General features: G+C 37.3%; 1 protein-coding gene across 1 annotated transcript; it reads right to left on the bottom strand.

Moving 5' to 3' along the window:
• Window positions 1-1,525: 1,525 nt before the first annotated feature.
• On the bottom strand, window positions 1,526-20,390 carry TYRP1 (tyrosinase related protein 1). The gene is made up of 7 exons (XM_042913591.1): window positions 20,006-20,390; window positions 18,576-18,898; window positions 15,305-15,509; window positions 11,041-11,208; window positions 7,938-8,117; window positions 2,816-2,962; window positions 1,526-1,731 (listed from the first exon to the last, which is right to left on the bottom strand). The coding sequence occupies exons 1-7, from the start codon at window positions 20,388-20,390 to the stop codon at window positions 1,526-1,528; spliced, it is 1,614 nt and encodes a 537-aa protein (XP_042769525.1).
• Between the last annotated feature and the right edge of the window lie 796 nt (window positions 20,391-21,186).

Below are 21,186 nucleotides of genomic sequence, written 5' to 3'. Positions count from 1 at the left end.
TCATAACCAATTGTGTACATAACTTTAATCTTGTTTTTTGAGTTAGGAATATCAGACTCCCCACTTTCTATAGTGTATAATTACTATTGTTCATATTTCTTTTCACCGATTTTGCCAAAAATGTTTGTTCCCAGTGACCAGCCTTTCAAGTTCTTCATTGAGAATATTTCAGTAACCCAAGATCAAAAACAGTAAAAATATTTTAGGTTAGAAGATAGGCAGAATAAAAATTAATGACAACCTCACACAACTGCGTCATGAAAGCCTCACACAACTGATGAAATAATATTATTATTATTTTATTTTGAAAACATATGAAAGACCTATAAGTGATACGAGAAGGCTACTTGAAACACGATGAATCGAATGGTGTTTGTAGAGCACGGTATTGCGTATTCTTCACTTTATGCCTTGTTTTGGGTCACTAAGATATTGGGAGAGGAATGGGGACGTGAAATGTATGAATGGGTTGTTGGCTTCCAGTCCATTGACAGGTAGAACATGGTGGCAAATAGAGGATCAACTGTTTTTTAAACAAAGTGAAGTCTTTACCTCTATAGAGTGTGACAAAGATCAGGATTTTTTTGCGACGTTGAACCTCAGACTAAACCTTAAACTAAACTAAACTTTGATGCCCAAGGGGAATCCTAGTTTGAAAAACTTAATTGGGATCCCATTTGTAATCCACATAATTGATTTTAATTAATAAATGTGGCTTCCTATATATCCGTTGTTCGATGTCAGTGAACGAAAATGTGTTTGCATTTTCACATTGTAGAGATGCCTACTGATGTATTTCAATCAGAGATTTACTATTATGATTTTTCTTTATACATAAACAAAGCACAACAGCTTATTTACATTGTCATATAGTTGATCTTTAAAACACGCCCAAATCTTCACATTCTCTGCTTAAATATCATAGAGTTGGTGCAAACTACCATTTTATTTTCCTTTATTCTTTTTTTAAATCTCTACCTTCAACACCCATTTCCAGAAATCCCACCAGTTCTTAAATGTTTGGAGTCTTCTCCAGGGTAACTAGGCTGTTTCTCAGCGTTTCTTATCATGTGTTCAGGAGGCCACTTTCTCAGATTCAGGGTTAGGGTTAGTATATGTGTCTGGTATTTTGCAGTTCAGAGACCTCTCCAGAGGGTTAGGGTTAGGGTTGGGAATTAGGGTTAGAGGACAGGGGTGTATGCCTGCAACCTACCATTTTATTTTATTTTATTTTGTTTTGTTTTGTTTTGTTTTGTTTTTTATTTTTTTAATGTTTCAAGTTTTATTTAAATTCTAGTTTGTTAACATACAACCTACAATTTGAAATAGAGTTGAAAAAAAGAACGTATTAAAAAGACTGTGACTCTTCTGTGCTGTAGCAAATAATATGTAGAGCTCTAATTCCAACATGGGCGTGCATAAGAAAGAGAGTAATGGAGGAAAAGAACATACAGTAATTTCACCTATTATGTTTCAACCAGGTGTTCTTGTGATGCTAATGTATCAGAGAATTGGTCGTTTGTCATTAGACCATAGACTGATTAGGATTGTGCATTTTTTCATATTCTTCAGCATAGTGTTGATATTGATCAGTGAGAAGAGGCTGATGTGCTTCATCCATGTTGCTTCTGGCACGAATCATACAAGAAGCACCCGCAAAAATGACCGCGACCAGTGATAAAGCAGCAACTACTCCCATAGTAACAAGTTCAGAAATGCTAAAATTCCGACCTGTGAAAAACAAAAGGAGAACAAAAAATAAACAGTAAAATAGTTGCCACCAAAAATCAGCTCCCCTAAACTTAGGCATTGTGGCAGGCATTTTACCGAAATCTTCATATATAATTTTTTAAGTTTATTTATTTATTTATTTTGAGAGAGAGAGAGAGAGAGAGAGAGAGAGAGAGAGAGAGAATGAATCCCTCAGGCATGAGGGAATGAATCCCTCTGACAGCACAGAGCCTGCAGGGCTCTATCTCTCAGTTCCTGAGATCATGACCTGAGCTGAAATCAAGAGTTAGACGCTTAAACAACTAAGCCACCCAGGTGCCCCCATATAGAACTTTTTTATTGTCCACATTGCTGATGATAGCACCTGTCATGTTGAAGGCACTTACCAAATTTCTCCTACTAAGTGAACCCTATTGGGATAGCTATTATTATTTCTGTTCTAAAGGTGAGAAAATGATGCCATAGAGTTTGAGCCACTTGTCCAAGGTCACTTGGCCAGTAGGCGCCAGAGTTGGTTTAGGGGCCCAAGTCTTTCAAAACCCACATGCTGTGCTCTTCACTATACCCTGCTGCCTTTGTTGGGAAGGGATTGAAAAGAAAATAAGAATGTTTGAATTTCAAAATCTCAGAAAAGCAGCACAGAGTATCTCACTCCATTTTTTCTTTTTAGAATAAAGATACGAAGGCACCATTATGTAGTAGAAAAATTGGGGCGTATTACATGAACTTAAGCTCAAAACTCATTATCTCTGCCTACTAGAAATATGACCTGTGACAATTACCCTTTCTCAGCTAATCATAGGTAGTCTCAACTTCCTTATTTGTAAAATGAGGATTACAACACTTAGCTCAGAGGGTTGTGTGGATTAAATGAGATAGTATGCTATAGAATCAGCTTAATTCCAGATCAGAGTGGGCTCTCAACAAATGTTACATTCAATCTCTTTATCCCAAAATAAAAATCCAAATAAAACCTTCTAAATCTAAGTGGAAAATATAGGCCTCAGAATACTGTGATTACCTTAAAAGGTAGCAAATGTAGTTTTGGTAATTTCCACAGAAAAGATACATTTTCAATACTCACTTGGCCATTGAACTTCATAAGTATATCCCAGATTGTCTGGAGCAGTGACAAACATTTCTATGTTGGTAACTGGAGGCCAGAATGGCACCATATTGTATTGTCTATTATGTCCAATTGGGGCATTTTCCAATGGAAATGTGGATACATCTAAAATATGCCAAAGACATCTTGTTAATAACATAATAAAGTTAGTATTAATAGATTATTATGTCCTGAAGGTGACTAAAATATTCTAGGATAACATAAAAATGTTTTTTTTAAATTTTTTACTGGATAAAGACATAAAAATAGTTTTACTGTATATAGCAGAACAGAGAAAATTGCATAAAACAGAGTTCAAATGTTTTGAACACAGCACTAACATAACATCCAATAGATCAAGAACGTTTAAAAACAGGGAAGTTTTAGTATTTTATCATCTATGTTGATCATTAGTTGTTTTACTTTTAAATTACAGAAACTTATTTGAAAAAAATTCACTAAACTTCTCTTTCAAGGCTAAAAAAAGATGGACGTATAGTTTGCTGAAGCTTCATCTATAAATTTGAGAGGTGCCATGTCTAATGGAGGTTTGTCCTTGAATATGAATATGTCTGTTTAGTATTCTTCATTTTTTTCTGTTTACTTCCCGAGATATAAATATGAACTTATCCCCTATATTTTACTCTGTTAGAAAAAACACTTAAATTTTTAAATCAAGTTCCTGGGATATTATTTCCTTCCTGCCACTTCTCCTCTTTCAACTTAAATACAAGTTACAGGCATTTATATTATTAGTGAGTTTCTGTCATCAGGGATAAAAAGAGTGATAGGTTCTTTGTGGCAGAAGATTGTTTTTTTTTTTTTTTTAATTTTTTAAAAATGTTTATTCATTTTTGACAGAGACAGAGCATGAGCAGGGAGGGTGAGAGAGAGAGAGGGAGACACATCATCCGAAGCAGGCTCCAGGCTCTGAGCTGTCAGCACAGAGCCCCACATGGGGCTCAAACCCACGAACCGTGAGATCATGACCTGAGCTGAAGTCAGATGCTTTACCGACTGAGCCACCTAGGTGCCCCAAGATTGTTCTTTTTTATTATTGATGTTCTACATTTATGTTGATACAACTAAATGAGGTGGGATATCACAAAACCAGAGTTGGAATCGGGCTTGGGCTGGACACGAGTGGACAACTATGTAGAAGAGCTGGAATATGTGAGAAAGTTAGCGGAGTATTACATTTTCTGTTTGCAAGAAATATATCACCTAGACAGTCCCTGTGATCCTGGGAAGCACAGAAAAGTATTTTAGCGTCTACTTTGTAAAACAACTGATCATAGCATGGCATGTAGTGTTTATATTTTTGCGACTTTAGATTTACTATGTATTCATGCTAATTTAATATTTATTGCTTCAAATCTGTTGAGCTCTTACTAACGTAAGACACTGGTCTCGGCATGGAGGCTACAGCACTGCACAGAACAGACAGAACGCCTGGCCCAAGGAACCCACGTTTTGGTGTATTCTCGTTAATTATTTGTTAAAGTTAACAATGTAGATAAACTTTTTTTTGTAACTTTCTATTTCACCTTTCCACTACATCCTGACTCGAACAGCCTCAACCCCATTCAGCATCAGCGTGGTGATACAGTTACATCGATTCAACTGAATGGAGGAATAATTGTGAAAATAGCAAACAAGAACAGTAGAATCGTCATGAAACTTCCCTATGCAAGACCCTTCCCATCTCAGAGTTATAGCCAACAGCCTTCAGGATCTTCCCCCTGTCACCTCTCTGACCTTGTTATTTCCCACCATTTTCTCCCCACTCTCTGCTCTGCTCTGGCCACAGTGGGTTCCTTTGTTCATCCCAGGATGATTTTCCTCCATGTATTTATGTAGTACTCACCATCCCCTTTCCTGATTTTCTTAGCTTGCAAACACTTTCTCCCATCTAACATACTTTATATTTATTTACTTATTTTTACTGCCATTTCAACTAACAACTAGGGGAGTTCCAGGAGGGAAAATATTTTTGTGTGTTTTGTACGCTACTGTATTTCTGGTACCTAAAATACTATGTGGGAAATAGTAGGCACTCAAATAGTATTATTTTCCAGCTTTACTGAGGTACAACTGACAAAAAATTGTATGTATTTAAGGTATATGACATGATGATTTACCAATGGCCACCTGGTCCGTGAAAAGGTATTCAATATCACTAATTAGGAAATGCCAATTAGAACCATCCTGAGAGATTACCTCACACCTGTAAGGATGGCTGTGGTCAAAAAGAAAAGAGATTACAAGCGTTGGGAAAAGCGTGGAGAGAAGAGAACTGTTGTGCCCTGTCGGTGGGAATTGGTGCAGCCAGTATGGAAGCAGTATGGATGTTCCTCAAAAAATTAAAAATAGAACTACCATATGATCCAGCAATCCCACTTCTGGGTGTATGTCTAAAAGACATGAAATCAGTATCTCGAAGAGATATTTGCACCCATGTTCATTGCAGCATTATTCATAAGAACAAAGATATGGAATCAGATACTGTTTGTGAAAGGCTTTGAGTGTGTGCGTAATTATCTCAGGGCAGGATAAGTAGGGTCTGGTCTGTAAAACGTATACACTGCTTCTTCTGAAAAGCTCACTATATTTAGTGCTATATATAAAACTTCATTCACATGACTTGCATTTGGGAAAAATAGAAAATTGAATTAAATGTGCACATGGATACAAAATGTTAGGGAATAAAACTTAACATCATATTGAATAAAGTTTGCGTGCTCTATATTATACCACCTCATGTCTAATGAGACATCACATTATATGCGATGACTCTCATTCCTTCAGCTGTAAAATGCAATTCTTATTCCATTCTGACCCTAATAATTTTATAATCCTATGATTTTTGAAGATACTTCCTTATTATAAAAATTTTCAATACATTTTGAAAACTAATTCCATCCTCCACTCATAGACTTATTTGCAACAAAGACTTCTGCTGTATGCATCATTTTAGACATTTTTCTAATCTTTTTATTTTCTTCCTATGTAGTCGTTCTATGACATTGTTTTTCCAAGGGACGTTTGCAGGGACATGGAATATTTAAGCAGAAGGTTAATCATTAGTGTTCAGTGTTCCTGCAATTTTTTTTTAAATTTTTTTAACGTTTTATTTATTTTTGAGACAGAGAGAGACAGAGCATGAACGGGGGAGGGGCAGAGAGAGGGAGACACAGAATCGGAAGCAGGCTCCAGGCTCTGAGCCATCAGCCCAGAGCCCGATGCAGGGCTCGAACTCACGGACTGTGAGATCATGACCTGAGCCGAAGTCGGACGTTTAACCAACTGAGCCACCCAGGCGCCCCAGTGTTCCTGCAATTCTTAAGTGTTTACATTAACTTGTCTTATAATTTTATGGCCACATTTTGTCAATATGCTTTAGGCTCCCTACTTTTTGCTCATGGTACTTTTCCCTCTACTACTATCCAAGTAACTGAGAGCTATTATGCAATTTATATAGTACAAGCAAAGGAAGTGGGGAGAAAATAACAAAGGTATTTATCTGGTTCATCGATGACCATTAACAACTTGTTATAGATGTCAAATAATGATCTTTTCAATCAGGGTATGTAAGGCAAAGGAATACTTGTTTGCATAGTTGAAAAAAAGCTCCAGATTACCCAAGATTTTCCACCTCCTTTTACTTCTTAAGTAAGTCCTAAGTAAGAACAACTTACTAACAGCCATGGCCTTGTGAATGGGTGAATAACTACAGCTTGTGCGTTGTTGTCTAGTTCTGAGAAGTGCGTGTTTAACAAGTTTTTGTTCATTCCTAAACCTATGAACTCCACTTTACTTGCTATTGTCATACGAAGTAATATAGCTAACCATATGCAAAATGATAATTATGATTTCTAAAAGAGAGGGATGTTGTTTTATATTAAATGTATAAATGTCTAAGAAAGGTTTGCTAAAGGAGAATGCCTGAGATATTGGTAAAGAATTAGAAGTGAGCAATAGGATTGTAAACATAAGGTAGTCATTATGAAAATCTAGACGCATACTGGACTCAGATTGCATCTCAAGGGTTGTTAATTTCTTGTTTCTTGTTAAAGAAACAGACATTGTAAATTGTAGATAATTCATTATGACTGTAGGTATGCTTGTGAATACATATGAAATAAGTGAACTCCAATTAGTGAATTCATAGCAGATGGATGAGTGAATAGTTATATGTGAGTTATTTGTTTCTTGAATGATTTTCTGATGGAACATATGATTTTGACCAACGTATCTGTGAATGGTCGTAATCAGGTTGGATTAGAGGCTTCTCCTGTACATACACACCAAGAAATAAGAGACTGGCTGAATTGGGTAGATAAGTCAATAGATAGTTTATACCCAATATTATGTTTATGTGCGGGATAAAGTAAAGGCACAGAAGCCAAAATTTACAAACTTTTGAAGTATGAACATGTATGATGCTTTAACAAACAGAAGTACTTCATTGTTTGCAAAGTGACTTGAGCCTCTCAGCCGAGTAGAAGTGAAGAGAAAGTGGCCTTCTAAATAATATTTTTAAAAACCCATTAAAATGAAGTTGAAAAATATTTTCTATGCTGTGCTCTCTATAAAAACCAACATTAACTTTTCAAGTTGAAGAGAATTTCCATATGTAAGAGGCCAGCAGTAATAAAAATCAAAACTGTGGATTATGAGCATATTTTTTTCTGTCTTTTAGGTATCGAAGAAGAGATCAGTGAAATTTTTTTTTATTCACAACGAGAATGCTCCAAAAAAAAAAAAAAAAGACAAAAAAAGACATGCAAATGTTCATTGGAAGCTACAAGGAAGAAAAATTTGGGAAACATGACAGTCATCTTTTCAAACTAAAAAATGAGAAGGGATTACGTGCTTACTCGGATAATAATATAATATTGTCTCGTAACTATTTTTATAACTTTTTATCTGCATTTTCAAAGTCGTTTGGGACATGTGGAAACAGCTAGATATCACAGCTCTTTTCTCCTTATTTTGAAGTGTAGTTCACATGTGTTAAGTGCGTAGTCTATAGTGATAACTATACCACCTGAACGGTCTCCTTGCTGAGCCCGCAAAAAAGCATAGGAGAATGTCTCACCAGCATTATATCTCCTCAGCCATTCATCAAAGACTGCGTCAGTGAAAGTGTGCAGGAGGACAAAAATAGGATCGTTTGGAGATAAATGGGTTTGTCCCCCTGTTCCATTCAGGAATAGATGAGCCAAATTGTGAAGGCTTCGAATAGCAGGGTCATACTTTCCTGTGGGATCGCTGTAACCTAGATATAAAAAGAGGGGTGAGAAGAATGAAAACCATTGCCAATATCTTGCTTTTCAAATCAACAGCAGCGATTATATTGGGAAACAGTTTCTCCGCAGTTTGTCAGGCCAATTTTTGCCCTAATATAATAGCCTTGCTTCTCCGTACCTATGGTTGGTGACATTTCTTGCTATACCCAGAGCTAGGTTAGCTTTAAGCCAGTGGCACGACATTCTAAATGTAGCCTCAAGGTTAAAAATAATGACCTGCAAAGATGCCAGCCAAAATATATAGAGCACTCTATTTTGACAAGGCAAACATTGGTTCAGTGGAAATAAAGAGAGTGGAAATCTCCTTCTAAAAACTAACACAGTTGGGAGGACATCACTCTGATTGTCCTGGACCTTAAATTGCCAGATATTACTTCAGTTTCCTACCTCATTCCTTTTCACTGTCACCATGTTTATTTCGGGAAAGTTATCTTATGTTTGTGGAAAAGTCACAATTTCCCAGAGCATGCTTATCATGTCTGTACTAGTTTTAAACATCTGGAAAGCCTATTGTCAAAACATTTATATAATATTTAATAATTTCCTATGTATCCTCTCTCTCTCTATTTCCCATATTCTATATGATGTATATGATATTCCTATATAATATGTATATTTCCTACATTTCATGTATTATGTATTTCTTATACTGTATGTCTCCCATATTATATATTGTATATATTTTCCATATATATTTCCATATGATATTTATTAGGTATATATATTAGGCAGAAGGTAAAGATAGATCACAAAAACGGAGGGTCTGTGATGCAGGATGGAGTTATAAGTGTACCTGGTTGGCTTTAAGAATCAGAGGTGGAAGAACAGGGAAATGTTACATATTATTAAATAAAATTAGAATTTAAAACACATTAACCCAAGGGTGCCTGGGTCAATCAGCTGAGTGTCTGACTCTTGATCTCAGCTCAGGTCTTGATCTCAGGATCGTGAGTTTAAGTCCTGCATTGGGCTCCACACTGGGTGTGGAGCTGTGTTTTTTTTTTTTTTGTTTGTTTGTTTGTTTGTGTTGTTTTTCAAAGATGATAAAATATATTAACCCATTTGTACAATTACACTCACTCATTTATTTAGTCATTTTGCATATATTTATTCCATTATTATTATTTTTATTTACGAAATGTTTAAAGACTGCAACATACACAGCATGCTGGTGGGCACTGGTCCTTTCAGACCTTCTGTCAGAAAATCAGTATAATTTGTCCTTTGATTGGTCATCATTAAGGTTGCATCATTAAGATGCAACCTACATATTCTTGTAGAAATTAGTGCTTATGGCCAATAGCCAGATTATGGAAAGAGCCCAAACGTTCATTGACTGATGAATGTATAAAGAAGATGTGGTATATATATATATATGTGTGTGTGTGTATGTGCGCGCGCACACACACACACACACACACACACACACACACACACTGGAATATTACACAGTGATCAAAAAGAATGAAATCTTGCCATTTGCAACAACGCAGATGGAACTAGAGTGTATTATGCTGAATGAAATAAATCAGTCAGAGAAAGACAAATATCATATGACTTCACTCATATGTGGAATTTAATAAGAAACACAACAGAAGAACATAGGGGAAGGGAAGGAAAAATAAGATAAAAACAGAGAGGGAGGCAAATCATAAGAGACCCTTAAATTCAGAGAACAAACTGAGGGTTGCTGGAGGGGAGGTGGCGGGGGGGCTGTGCCAAACTGGTGATGGGCATTAAGGAGGGCACTTGTTGGGGTGAGCACTGGGTGTTATATGGAAGTGATGAATCACTGGGTCCTACTGAAGCCAATACTGCACTATGTGTTAACTAACTTGAATTTTACAAAGTAAATTAAAAAAAAGGATATAATGCTTATGGCCTTAGTTTATATACACCAGTTTAGTCAAAACATAGTGATTATCTATTGAATAATCTCCAAATCAGTGCATTCATATTTAGTTATTAATATTAACATAAAGACAGAATAGAATGGCATCTAGTTTTGATGATAATAGGGGAGAGAAAGGAAAATAATGATTAGATTTCTATGTCAAGTATCTCAGATCATGGAGACAGAGAGATCTATTCCTATTTTTTTTTTTCCCCTCAGGGGGAGGAGCCTAACATGTTTAATGCTACATTTAACGTACATTGTGACAAGAAGAAGTTTATAATACGTTAAATGTGATTCTGTTGTTTTAAAACTTTAAATATGTATCGGTGATGATTTAGAGATATTAAAATGTATCGTATAAAGACAATGGACTTAAAAAATTTTGATTTGAAATTGTGTTCTGTTACAAACTATCTTGGGAAATTCACTTCTTTGGTCTTTAGTTTCCTCACCTTTAAAATACTTTGAATGAAATAAGGAGAATCACATTAAATATCATTAGATGGTAGTTTGAATTTTTATAGTCCTTTAAAAACATTCATAGGATAATACAAACCTAAATGAAATATATGCCCCAGCCAGGCATTATTGGATGTCAACTAATTGTTTAGAAACTTTATTGTTATTTTTTAACAAAAAAATTTAGGCTCTCAAAGTCTTGAAAATTATTTGCCTCTACCAGAATTTGATAGAGTTATAATGATTAGCCACCTCACAGATTTGAGTTAATACTTTTCAGGTATTTTAGAGATTGAAGACTAATTTCCCAAGGATTCTACTATGATAATTTAAAAGAGTTTCATGGCCTGACACTTTTCTTTAAGAAGTTATTTTTTGAGCAGGGAATTGTGACTACATCATAATAGGAGGCAACATTCACATAAATTCATAAGATCAATATGGCTTCCAAAGATTTTTCAAGGAGATCTGAATGTGAATAGTTCAGTTTACTGTGACAACTACATAAAATCAAAGCACTGACTTCTTTTACTTACCTTCTACTGTATTTCGGAAACTGTTTGTAGAATTGGAATAAAAAGGAGGGGTGTCAAATAAACCAACTTCCAAGCACTGGGCGACATCCTGTGGTTCAGGAAGACGTTGTACCATTGGCCTCGCCACATTTCCAGCTGGATTTCTCCTAATTGGCCCCCTCTCAGTGCCTGGAAAAAAATACAGGGTACAGGAACACTTACAGAATATTTACAGATCTCTTTGCTCTTCCATTTTTATGTAGAGCATGATCACTGAAAGATAGGTTCTCCCTGGTAGAAGAGAACATTTTAAAAAGGCAGACTTAGGGTCATTACAGTGAGAATATTTAAGTTATCACATTCTTATCATTGTGATATATCTGTGAGCAGAGTTAGATGTGTGATACATAAAATCATTAGAAGAAAAAAATGATCACGATAACAGATAGAGGTCCTGTTATTTGTTTAATCAACGTATACCTCATTACTGAAAATATATTAACATCAAAAGTCCATGGAAAATTGAATTTTGCCAAAATAGTCTCATAAACCTAAATCCCACACTAAATCTATATTTCACACATGTGTGAAATTTTATATTCAATTACTGTTTGTTTCAAGCCTTCAGAGAAATAAAGAAAGACAATCTACAATTTCTTTGGGAACTGGTCTATATTTCAATCGATACATATTTTTCAGCAATTAATGTGAGAAATAAACTTGTTAAAAGGCACGTGTTAAAAGGCACTAAGACAAACAGGCAAGCAAAGGGCTGTGACACTAGGGATAATAGAATGGGTGCCTTGAGGGAGGGAGGGAGAGAAGGAAGAAGGAAGGGAGGGAAGGAGAGAAAGAGAAAGAGGGAGAGTGGAAAGGTGAAGGGGAGAGACAGAAAGACAGAGATTGAGAAAGAATATCAGTCCTTTCCAAGTGTGTGGTTTCAGAAAGATGTCATTAAAGAAAAGAGATTTGCAGGAGCGCCTTGGTGGCTCAATTGGTTAAGCAACTGACTTCGGTTTAGGTCATCATCTCATGGTTCATGGGTTCAAGCTCTGCATTGGGCTCTGTGCTGACAGCTCAGAGCCTGGAACCTGCTTCTGATTCTGTGTCTCCCTCTCTCTTAGTGCCCCCCCCCCCCCCCCCGCCACTTGTGTTCTGTCTCTGTCTCTCAAAAACAAATAAATGTTAAAGAGAGAGAGAGAGGAGAGAGAAAGAGATTGCAAAGAGCCCTGATTCTCTGAGAAGAATTTTCAGGGTAAATAGGGGAAATGTTACAAGTGGAACATTTTTGACAGAGGTAATAAGAACAATGATATGCTTTCTCCTATCTACGAGATAAGCTCCCTCAGAACAAGAACTGTTTCTATTCTCGCTCACCAGTACATCCCTTAATCTTGGTACAGGGCCTGGCAAATAGTAGATGCTAAATAGTTGTCTGGTGTATGTTGATATATGGAAAGATCGTTTGGGCTGTAAAGAGGGCTGGTTGGGGAATAGCTTGCCTGGAGTACAGGGCAATGCAAGAGGGTAAGGGACGGTGGGAACAATGTAAAACTAGACCAGATTCATATTGTGGAGAAATTATGTTTAATTCAATAGGAAATGAAGAGAACTCTTAGGTAGGTGGGAAAGGAGGAGATCGGTTAGGAATATTTTGCATTGTCTGTTCCAATGATCTCAAGAGAAGCATGTGTGTGTCCTAAGAGGATATGCAGAATAATCCACTGGGGTGGGAGAGGTGATATTACAATCTCAATTTGTATTCATTTTACCTCATTCATAAAGCTTACTATGTTGTAATGTTTATAATTAACATAACGATTAGTACCTGATGAATTAGCATAGCAACTTTATATAATATAAAAATAAAACAGGGGCGCCTGGGTGGCTCAGTCGGTTAGGCGGCCGACTTCGGCTCAGGTCATGATCTCACGGTTCGTGAGGGCTGTGAGTTCGAGCCCCGTGTTGGGCTCTGTGCTGACAGCTCAGAGCCTGGAGCTTGTTTCAGATTCTGTGTCTCCCTCTCTCTGACCCTCCCCTGTTCATGCTCTGTCTCTCTCTGTCTCAAAAATAAATAAATGTTAAAAAAAATAAAAAAATAAAATAAAAAAAAAAAATAAAACATATGCCACTCTTGAGATTGGGAAGGAGATAGCACACTGTTTTAGGTATGCATTATTATTAAAACTTTCAGACCCCACTGGCTAAAACTATCAATCCAAGCTTGTGTTTTAAGGATTATTGTTCAGGAGCTATCAACACATTCCAAGAAAAACACGATAGATTACATGGGTTTTGAAAACATCACACCCTAATCTGCCCTCATGGAGTTTCACAGTGGAAAATTCTGATAGTAAAGAAACTAGTTTAAACGAGTTAAATTTAACCTGGGTCTTTTTAGATTTGTTTGCACATGGACAGCCTCTGCCAATGCACCTGATTTAACCTCATATGGATTGGAGTCCTGTGGAGTTTCCATGCAGGAATGAATGAAAAGTTCTGAGTGTATGAAGGAGAAAATAGATTTAAGAAATACTGTGTAGAAGGAACAACATTCTTCATATGATGAATCCAAGATGATATTTTAGTGTCTAGAAGAGTCTTAGGTGTCAATAACTCATTCTTGCAATGTACCAAGTTTGGCGCTTTAATGGGATGCTGGAGAGGCATTGTTGCAACAAACACATGAAAATACAGGATTGGGATATGTAAGGAAGGTTTGTTCTAAAAATGTACGTGCATGGCTGTCCAGTAAAAGATGATCAATGAAACCACAGGAATGGATAATTTCATCCAAGAACAGAATTAGGAGAATTAAATAAGATATATGAAAGCATTTGGTACCATATCAGGCACGTAGTATGTGTTCAATAAACTGTTAGTTTCATCTTTCACTGGCCTAATAAATAAAATTCTTGGTGTTTATATCACGAACTAAGAAAAGAAGTATTCCTCAAATTTGTTTCCCTAAAATACACAATCTTCAATTTTTCATGAAACTACGTGTCTTGGTTATGAGACCTCTTGACAAGAACAAGTGATGAAAATAGAATCTTCTCTCCTCTGCCATAATTTTATTTACCCACTTAAACTGTGCTATATTTTGGCATCCAATCACCAGTATCGTTAGAAAAGGTCTGGAAAAAATTCCTAGGACAAAATACAATAGCCTGCTCAGAAAGGGACTGATGTTTTCGTATCTAAAGATATATTGATTCTCAACGTCATTTCAAGGTGGGATCACTCATTCAGCTTGCTAAACAAATACAAAATTTATTCTAATTTTTAAACTTCAACCGAAAAAAAAATCCATACACTATCACTTCTCTTTTTCCTATATGCAGCTAAAAAATCTTATAATGCTGAAAAAAATCTACTGAATTGTTCTATTTAGAATATTCTTTTTGAAAGATATTCTTTTTTTTTAAGGTTGGTAGAGGAATTTCATATTTTCAGCTGAAAAGAATATATGGGAATAAATATATTTTGAAGACGTTAACAAAGTAAATTCCCATGAATCCAGTTTTTACATTGAAGAACAAGTTTAAAATAACCAAACATGCCTGAAGAAGAAAAGTAGATGGGGTAGGTGACTAGTAATTAAGACCTTGTGTTGGTGCCACAGAGAGAGTAATAATGTGATCCAAGGAAGAGAACAACACACTCAGGAACAGATCCACATATCACAGAACCTTGATCTAAGGCAGCAGTGGCCTATACATCACTGGAGAAAGGACGCCGGGATAGCTGGTTTAGCATTCCCTTTTTGTGTTCGCTTTGACAGAGGTTCAAAGCAGTTAGCTGGAAGACATCTTGCATAAGGTATCTTCCTTTTCTTAAAGATACCCTGCATATCACCTTTTGCTTTTGACCCTCTGACTAGAACTTTACTCTCAGGTCACTTCCAACTCTTTCGGCATATTTCAGATTTCCTGGGGAAACAATCTGCTCTGAAATTTCAACTCAAGACACATGACTACTCAGGAGTGCTGTATGTGCTAAGAGGATTAATCTTATATAACCATACGTTTCCAAAGTAAGAGAGCGAGCAAGGCACTGGCCAAATTTCTCAAGAAAAGCAGTGTAAAAATGTATAGACACTTTCTGCTCCCCCCGGGAACCTTATAGAGTGCCTTGAGTAGCGTTCAATGAACATCTGTACATCGATTCTCTCTAATAAAATATTTTATTCTGAAGTCCTTAGTAGAACGAGGGCTTTCAGACAGCACATTTAATCTCTTTAGGTAATAGGGAATTCTGAATCCTAGATGGGTTTGGAACTTACTATTACAAAGTGTTCCCAGGGTATCATAATCCTCCAAGGATTCGCAGACCACTCGCCATTGAGAAAAGACAGAGTTCAGGCTTATAAGAGTGGGGTCAAAGTTGCTTCTCGATCCCATGAGGTCATCGGTGCAAATGTCACAGATGTTCTTCCCGGTTGCAAAATTCCAGTAAGGAAGGGAGAATGAAGGATCCTGCAACATTTCCTAGATCAAAGAAACTCTGTTAGCGTTCTCTGCTTTTGTTTAAAATTCTCCCCCTTTGCTTGGTTTTCTCCCTGGCTGTCTGTTTCTATCAACTCTCTTTTGGTAATTAGAACCAGTTAGTGTATCAGTGGTGTCTGAGTAGCCAGAGGAATTAAATATCTTACTTAACAAAGCTTATCACATACTATGAAGAGTCATTGAGGCACTAAAGAGAATGAAACTCACCTCATCATACAGAAGTTTCTACAAATGCTATTTTTGGGGAAAGAAGTCTTCTCTTTTTTTTTTTTTTTTCAGGTAGGTAATTCAAGTTCTATTGGTGATACCAAAAAAATATATATCAATAATAGCTTTCGCTCCTTGACATTTTACCTCCTGTTTTCATATCTCTAATTTTCATATCTCTAATTCAAGCACCATGGAGTCTTGGTCTGGAGCCAGATCCAGTCTTTAAATATATTATGTAGAGCAGTGCTTTTTGTTTTCTTTCTTTTTCTTTCTTTCTTTCTTTCTTTCTTTCTTGCTTGCTTGCTTGCTTTCTTTCCGTTTAACATGAATGACTTCAGGCATTTAGATTCTGGTTTTTAAAATTTATTTGTGGGTTAACAAGGGTAGTGGAAGAAGCCTATGTGAATTCCAGGTTTTCCAAATATGAGCTATATGGATTCGACTTTTCACAGGCTACACAGACAATCTCTTTCACATCACCGTATCTGCCTGGATACTGAAGGCGTTTTACTTAAAGACCCCCGCTTCAGAATCAAAACTGTTAAGACTTGGGTTTCTGCTTAAAAACTAATACCAACGGGAAATGTGAAATGAAGCAGAGTATTTCTTTGGGCACACAGTTCTTTAGACCAGGGACATAGTTTCCTTTCAGAGCTGATCTCAACAATTTTAAAAGTACTGGATTCAGGGGATGCCTAGGTGGCTCGGTGGTTTAAGTGTCCTACTCTTGATCTTGGCTCAGGCCATGATTTCATGGTTCGTAAGATCAAGCCCCACTTCAGCTCTGCGCTGACAACGTGGAGCTCTCTCTCTCTCTCAAAAAACAAAATAACACAAAACAAACAAACAAAAACCTTAAAAGAAAAAGTACTGGACTCAAGATCACATGCTTATTTTATTGAGTTCCTTAAAACATATTTTTATTGTATTTGTTCTCATTCCTTTAGACCGTTGGGGAGTTATATTTAGGGAGTGAGATTTAAGTGTAGAGATTGCCATCATTGTGCCTCACCTCCTAAGCATTTAGTACATTTCTGCTTTTTCACTTTAAACCCTTTAGGAAGCATTTCCTGGTCCCCAGGGTATTTTAGAGGACCAAAAGCTTTCCAAAGCATCCTCCTTTATTGATCTCCAGGGGTTTAGAGTCCTTGTTTAGAAGCCATTGTTCTGGTTCACAAAAATTAGTGACAGCTTCCAAGGGATCATTAAGAGTCAGTTTGTGGTTCAGAATTGACATTTGGGAGTTGGAGAATATTCATGTGGCATTTCAACTGTGCATTACATTTAGACTGTAATTCGTTGGATCCCTTGTGCTGTTGGGTTTTAAAAATATAAGGCACAGAGGTTGAAGTTTACACAGGCAAAATCGAAGCTTTTAGATACTTTCCACCTGCCCTTTCATTTTGGTGTGCCCATGAGAAAATGACTTGGAGGCATGGAGATCTGGAGTTGATTACAAATGACAGATTTATCTACTCGTAATCTACTAAATGTCTTACTTGTAATAAGAGCTATAAAATATGAAGTTCAGAGTATCAGATGAATTAACTTAATCACTCTCAAACTGAATATGGATGGACTACTTTTATACCAGTGTTTTATTCTGTATTTTAGTGCATTAATTCTCTCTCGCCTCACCATTTATTTTCTTGTGATAGTGCTGGACACAAGCATACTGCAAATCAATAAATGAATCTAAACACCTTTTTTACCCTCAGATATTTTTAGATTAACTTTTATATTTTAATTTGAGGGAAGGAATCCATTTACCTAGAAAACACGTTCATTTTGTGGATTTCCTAGTTGAGATCTAATAATTTAAAATTTCATTTTATTTTTTTATGTTTATTTATTTATTTTGTGAGAGAGAGAGAGAGTGAGCAAGTGTGTGTGTGTGGGGGGAGGTGAGAGAGAGAGAGAATCTCAAGCAATCTCTGTGCTGACAGCACAGAGCCTGATGTGGGGCTTGAACTCATGAACGCTGAGATCATGACCTAAGCCAAAACCGAGAGGCAGACACTTAACCAACTGAGCCATCCAGGCGCCCCTCAAATTTCATTTTAAAATTACTCTTCTCAAGAAAAGCAATTGGTAAAATAAATGATTAAAAAGTATCTATGTTAACATACTTTAATGTGGTTTGAGGTTCTCCGCTGAAAAGATAAGCAGGAAATACTTATGTTTGGGCTGAGGTCTACTATATGCCCCAAAAGTTGATGCCTTTTAAGTAAAAATGAGACCTGAATGGTGTGATACTTTTAGTAGGTTTCTGAGGTAGGAGGCATGGAAACAAAACAGAGTTCAATCAACATATGACAATATAAAGGATATTGTTTTTCATAATTTATACTTTGTGCCATAAACTCAGCATCATTTGCTGGCATAACAAGGTGTATATTTGGGACTTGGTAGACTGAGAACTGTATGCACACTTTTTTTTTTTTTTTTTTTTATCCAAACCTGGAGGAGGGGGTATCGATTTACATTTGGGAAGGCCGGCCCATCAACTGAGATTCTTTTGTTGCAAGCTATGTGAAGATCATTTTTTCAATTATGCTGCAGCATATGTCCATCACTTTATATCACACCTAGAGATGTCTCAACTGGCTCCCTCACCATTGATATTACTTTCTTTTCCCTTCACAAAAGATGAAGACTAATTGATGAGTAAGTAATTTACTAATAGGGAGAAATTTAGAATGTCAAAGACAGATCAATATCATGAAATTGCTTTGCCATCACGTGTTTCGATCGCTCAGAACGTAGTGGATGAAAACGGCTTCCAAATGATCCACCTTGTCTGTTGGGGACCTGAAAAGTGCAACGTGTCACACATACCTGCATGTCTCTCTCCAACTGCAGAAGGTGGTACCTGTGCCATGTGAGAAAAGCCGGTCCCTCATGAGAGAAATCCACTTCGCCAAAGCTTTCCTGTCCCGGCCCAAGGAAAGTCTTTTTGACCGAATAGTAGTGTGTCCAAACAAAGTAGTTGTAAATGGAAATGTTCTCAAATTGTGGCGTGTTGCCATCTGGCCCCAATATTTCTTCTGATCTCCTGGTGGCGATGACAAACTGAGGGTGCATTGTCCGCTTGGCCAGATGCAGGGCCTGGACAAAGCGGTTCTTTTCTTCTGCACTCAAGTCCAGAAGATTTCTCCTGACTTCAAGGATACAACATTCAAACGTGAAAATGTGCCACGTGGGCGTCATCGTAACACTGCATCCCATGTACCCATTAATGATAATTTGCATATATGCTTAAATAAGTTTATACTCCTTTAAAATTCCCCTCACCGGAATCTCTTCTTTAGGCCTATTTTCTGCCCCCGCCCCTCCCCTGCCCGCCAACTTACTCTAGGGTTTTCATTAGTTTTCGTTATTATGACTGTGGGCTTTATGATTCTGTGATCTCGTATTTATTTCTGCTCATCATTGGTATATTTTTCTGGAACTTTCTATCTTTTCAAAATCATAAGCCTCGTAAAAAACATGGCATAGTGGTTAACACCAGGGACTTACTCTGTGACTCTGTACACGTGTTTCTAAGTCTCACCTTCTCATCTGAAAGGGTGTATATAAAAATAATACCTGCTTTATAGAGTTGTAAAGGTTAAAGAATACACACATAAAAAGCAATTATATCAGAGCGTGGCTCATAAAAAAGACTCAATAAACATTCTGTTAGACCCTTGGCCCAATGTTTGGCACATAGAAAACAACTATGTATCGCTGGATTTACTATTTAAAGCTTTATTATTTATTGCCATTTATTGTAGAGTGAAGGCCAGGCTCGTCACCTGAAATGGCTGAACTTGATCATCACAAGGGGAAATTTCTTTGTCGGTTAGCAAGTGTAGTAGAAGTAGATCATGGTTTAGAGCTAGACTGACCTCACTGGCAAATTCCAGGTTTTTCAAGTACCAGCTGTAAGGATTTGACCTTTCTGAACCTCACTTACTACAATTAACATCACTACCTTGAGAAGTCACTGAAGGGTCTAGTCACGAACACCTACCATGGTTCCCTGCATGGAGCAGTTGCTCCATAAATGTTTTGGAAGGAGGTCTTGTCAGTCAGAGGATCTGAGCCTTAACCTCAACTCTTTAAATACACTTATTAGCCTCTCTGAGCCTCAGTTTCCTCAACTGTGAAGAGGGAAGAGTGAGTTGTATGATTTTCAGATGTGCTTCCAGCTCAAATGATTTAGGTTCCTATTAAATGCATAGAGTCTCATGAAGAACTGTATATACATGCAGATCCCCACTTACCTATGAGAACTCTCTGGTCACAAGCAGCTCCTTTCCATCCAGGACGGCAAGTCCCACAGTTGTGTCCTGAGAAATTGCCATTGCATCGGCATGTCCTGTTGAAGAACCTCGTGGGCCAAGCCTCCCGATCATCTCTGCCATCATGCGGGTAATGGGGGCTGTGGGGTCGTGAGTCTGCAGTCACTGCCTCACACCTGCCCCGCCCTGACAAGGAGCCACAGCGGTCAGTCCCAGGCCCAGACAGTGGGGACAGGTCTGGGCAACACACACCATTTCTCAGAGCCTCAACGGTGGCACACTGTCTTGGGAATTGAGCCCAGGTCTGTTGAGAACACAGCAGGGGCAAGACGATGTATCCCAGAGAGAGGAATTTATGGGCTTTCATTCTGCTGGAAGCAAGAGTGAAGAACAGATCTCTGGTTTGCAGCCCTTTGTGTAGAGACTGAAACACATAAAAATCAGGCTGAAAAGGAGAAAGCAAAATGGCATTAGTGCAAGTTTTCTTTTTGTGCTGTTATAAACAGGCAGGAGCCCTCCCCAGCCGCCCACAAAATGCTTTTCATATCTGTGAAATGACATTTCTCGCAAAAGGTAAAAATAGTAATTTACCTGGAAAAACTTGACATGGATAATAACTACATAATTAAATCCCCTGCCCTAGCATTTAGTTTTCTTTATTTTAAATTTCTATTTATGAAAAAAAATACTTATCATAGATGTCTCTTATCCAAAGCATTCGTTAGCAGGTCATGGCCATTAATTACATTTAGCCATGAAGCTGAAAGGATTGGAAGCAGATTTCCTGGTAGTTAATTTCCGTGACTTAAAATCTCCCATCCTAATGGAGTTTTGGCGGGCATCCACCTGCTCCCCATAGAGCTTCCCTCCAGTACCTTAAACTCCTGAGCGGGTTCTCTGATGAACCCCTCTCAGAGCTGAGTGTTTTATATTTGCTCGTCCCCTGATGTCAGAGCTGTTAATTGCATGTGAGTTTCTGCTTGATAACTAATCCCAAATCTGCTCACCCAAACTGGGAGGGGCTGGTCCTCTTCCCCACCCTTTACTAATCCCCTTTCACTTCAGTGCGTTTTTCTGCCCTTTAAGTACTTTGTTAGCACATGATTCCCTTCCCACTGATTTCCTTGTGATGCTTAAAGTTTTAAGAAAAGGTCAGAGGCACT

Source organism: Panthera leo, chromosome D4 (genome assembly GCF_018350215.1).
Source record: "Panthera leo isolate Ple1 chromosome D4, P.leo_Ple1_pat1.1, whole genome shotgun sequence".
NCBI classification, from domain to species: Eukaryota; Metazoa; Chordata; class Mammalia; order Carnivora; family Felidae; genus Panthera; species Panthera leo.
The sequence above is the reverse complement of the archived record's forward strand: the minus strand, read 5'-3'. Positions and strand labels throughout refer to the sequence as shown.

Bases quoted from the DNA above. Each gene is read 5' to 3' on its own strand.
- TYRP1 (XM_042913591.1), bottom strand. From the start codon at position 20,390: ATGAAAGCCCATAAATTCCTCTCTCTGGGATACATCGTCTTGCCCCTG. The intron at 11,209-15,304 runs GTAAGTTCCAAA...ATTTTTTTCCAG, and splicing joins CCTGGGAACACTTTGTAATA to GCACTGAGAGGGGGCCAATT. The intron at 1,732-2,815 runs GTGAGTATTGAA...TGTTTTTCACAG, and splicing joins TTATGAAGTTCAATGGCCAA to GTCGGAATTTTAGCATTTCT.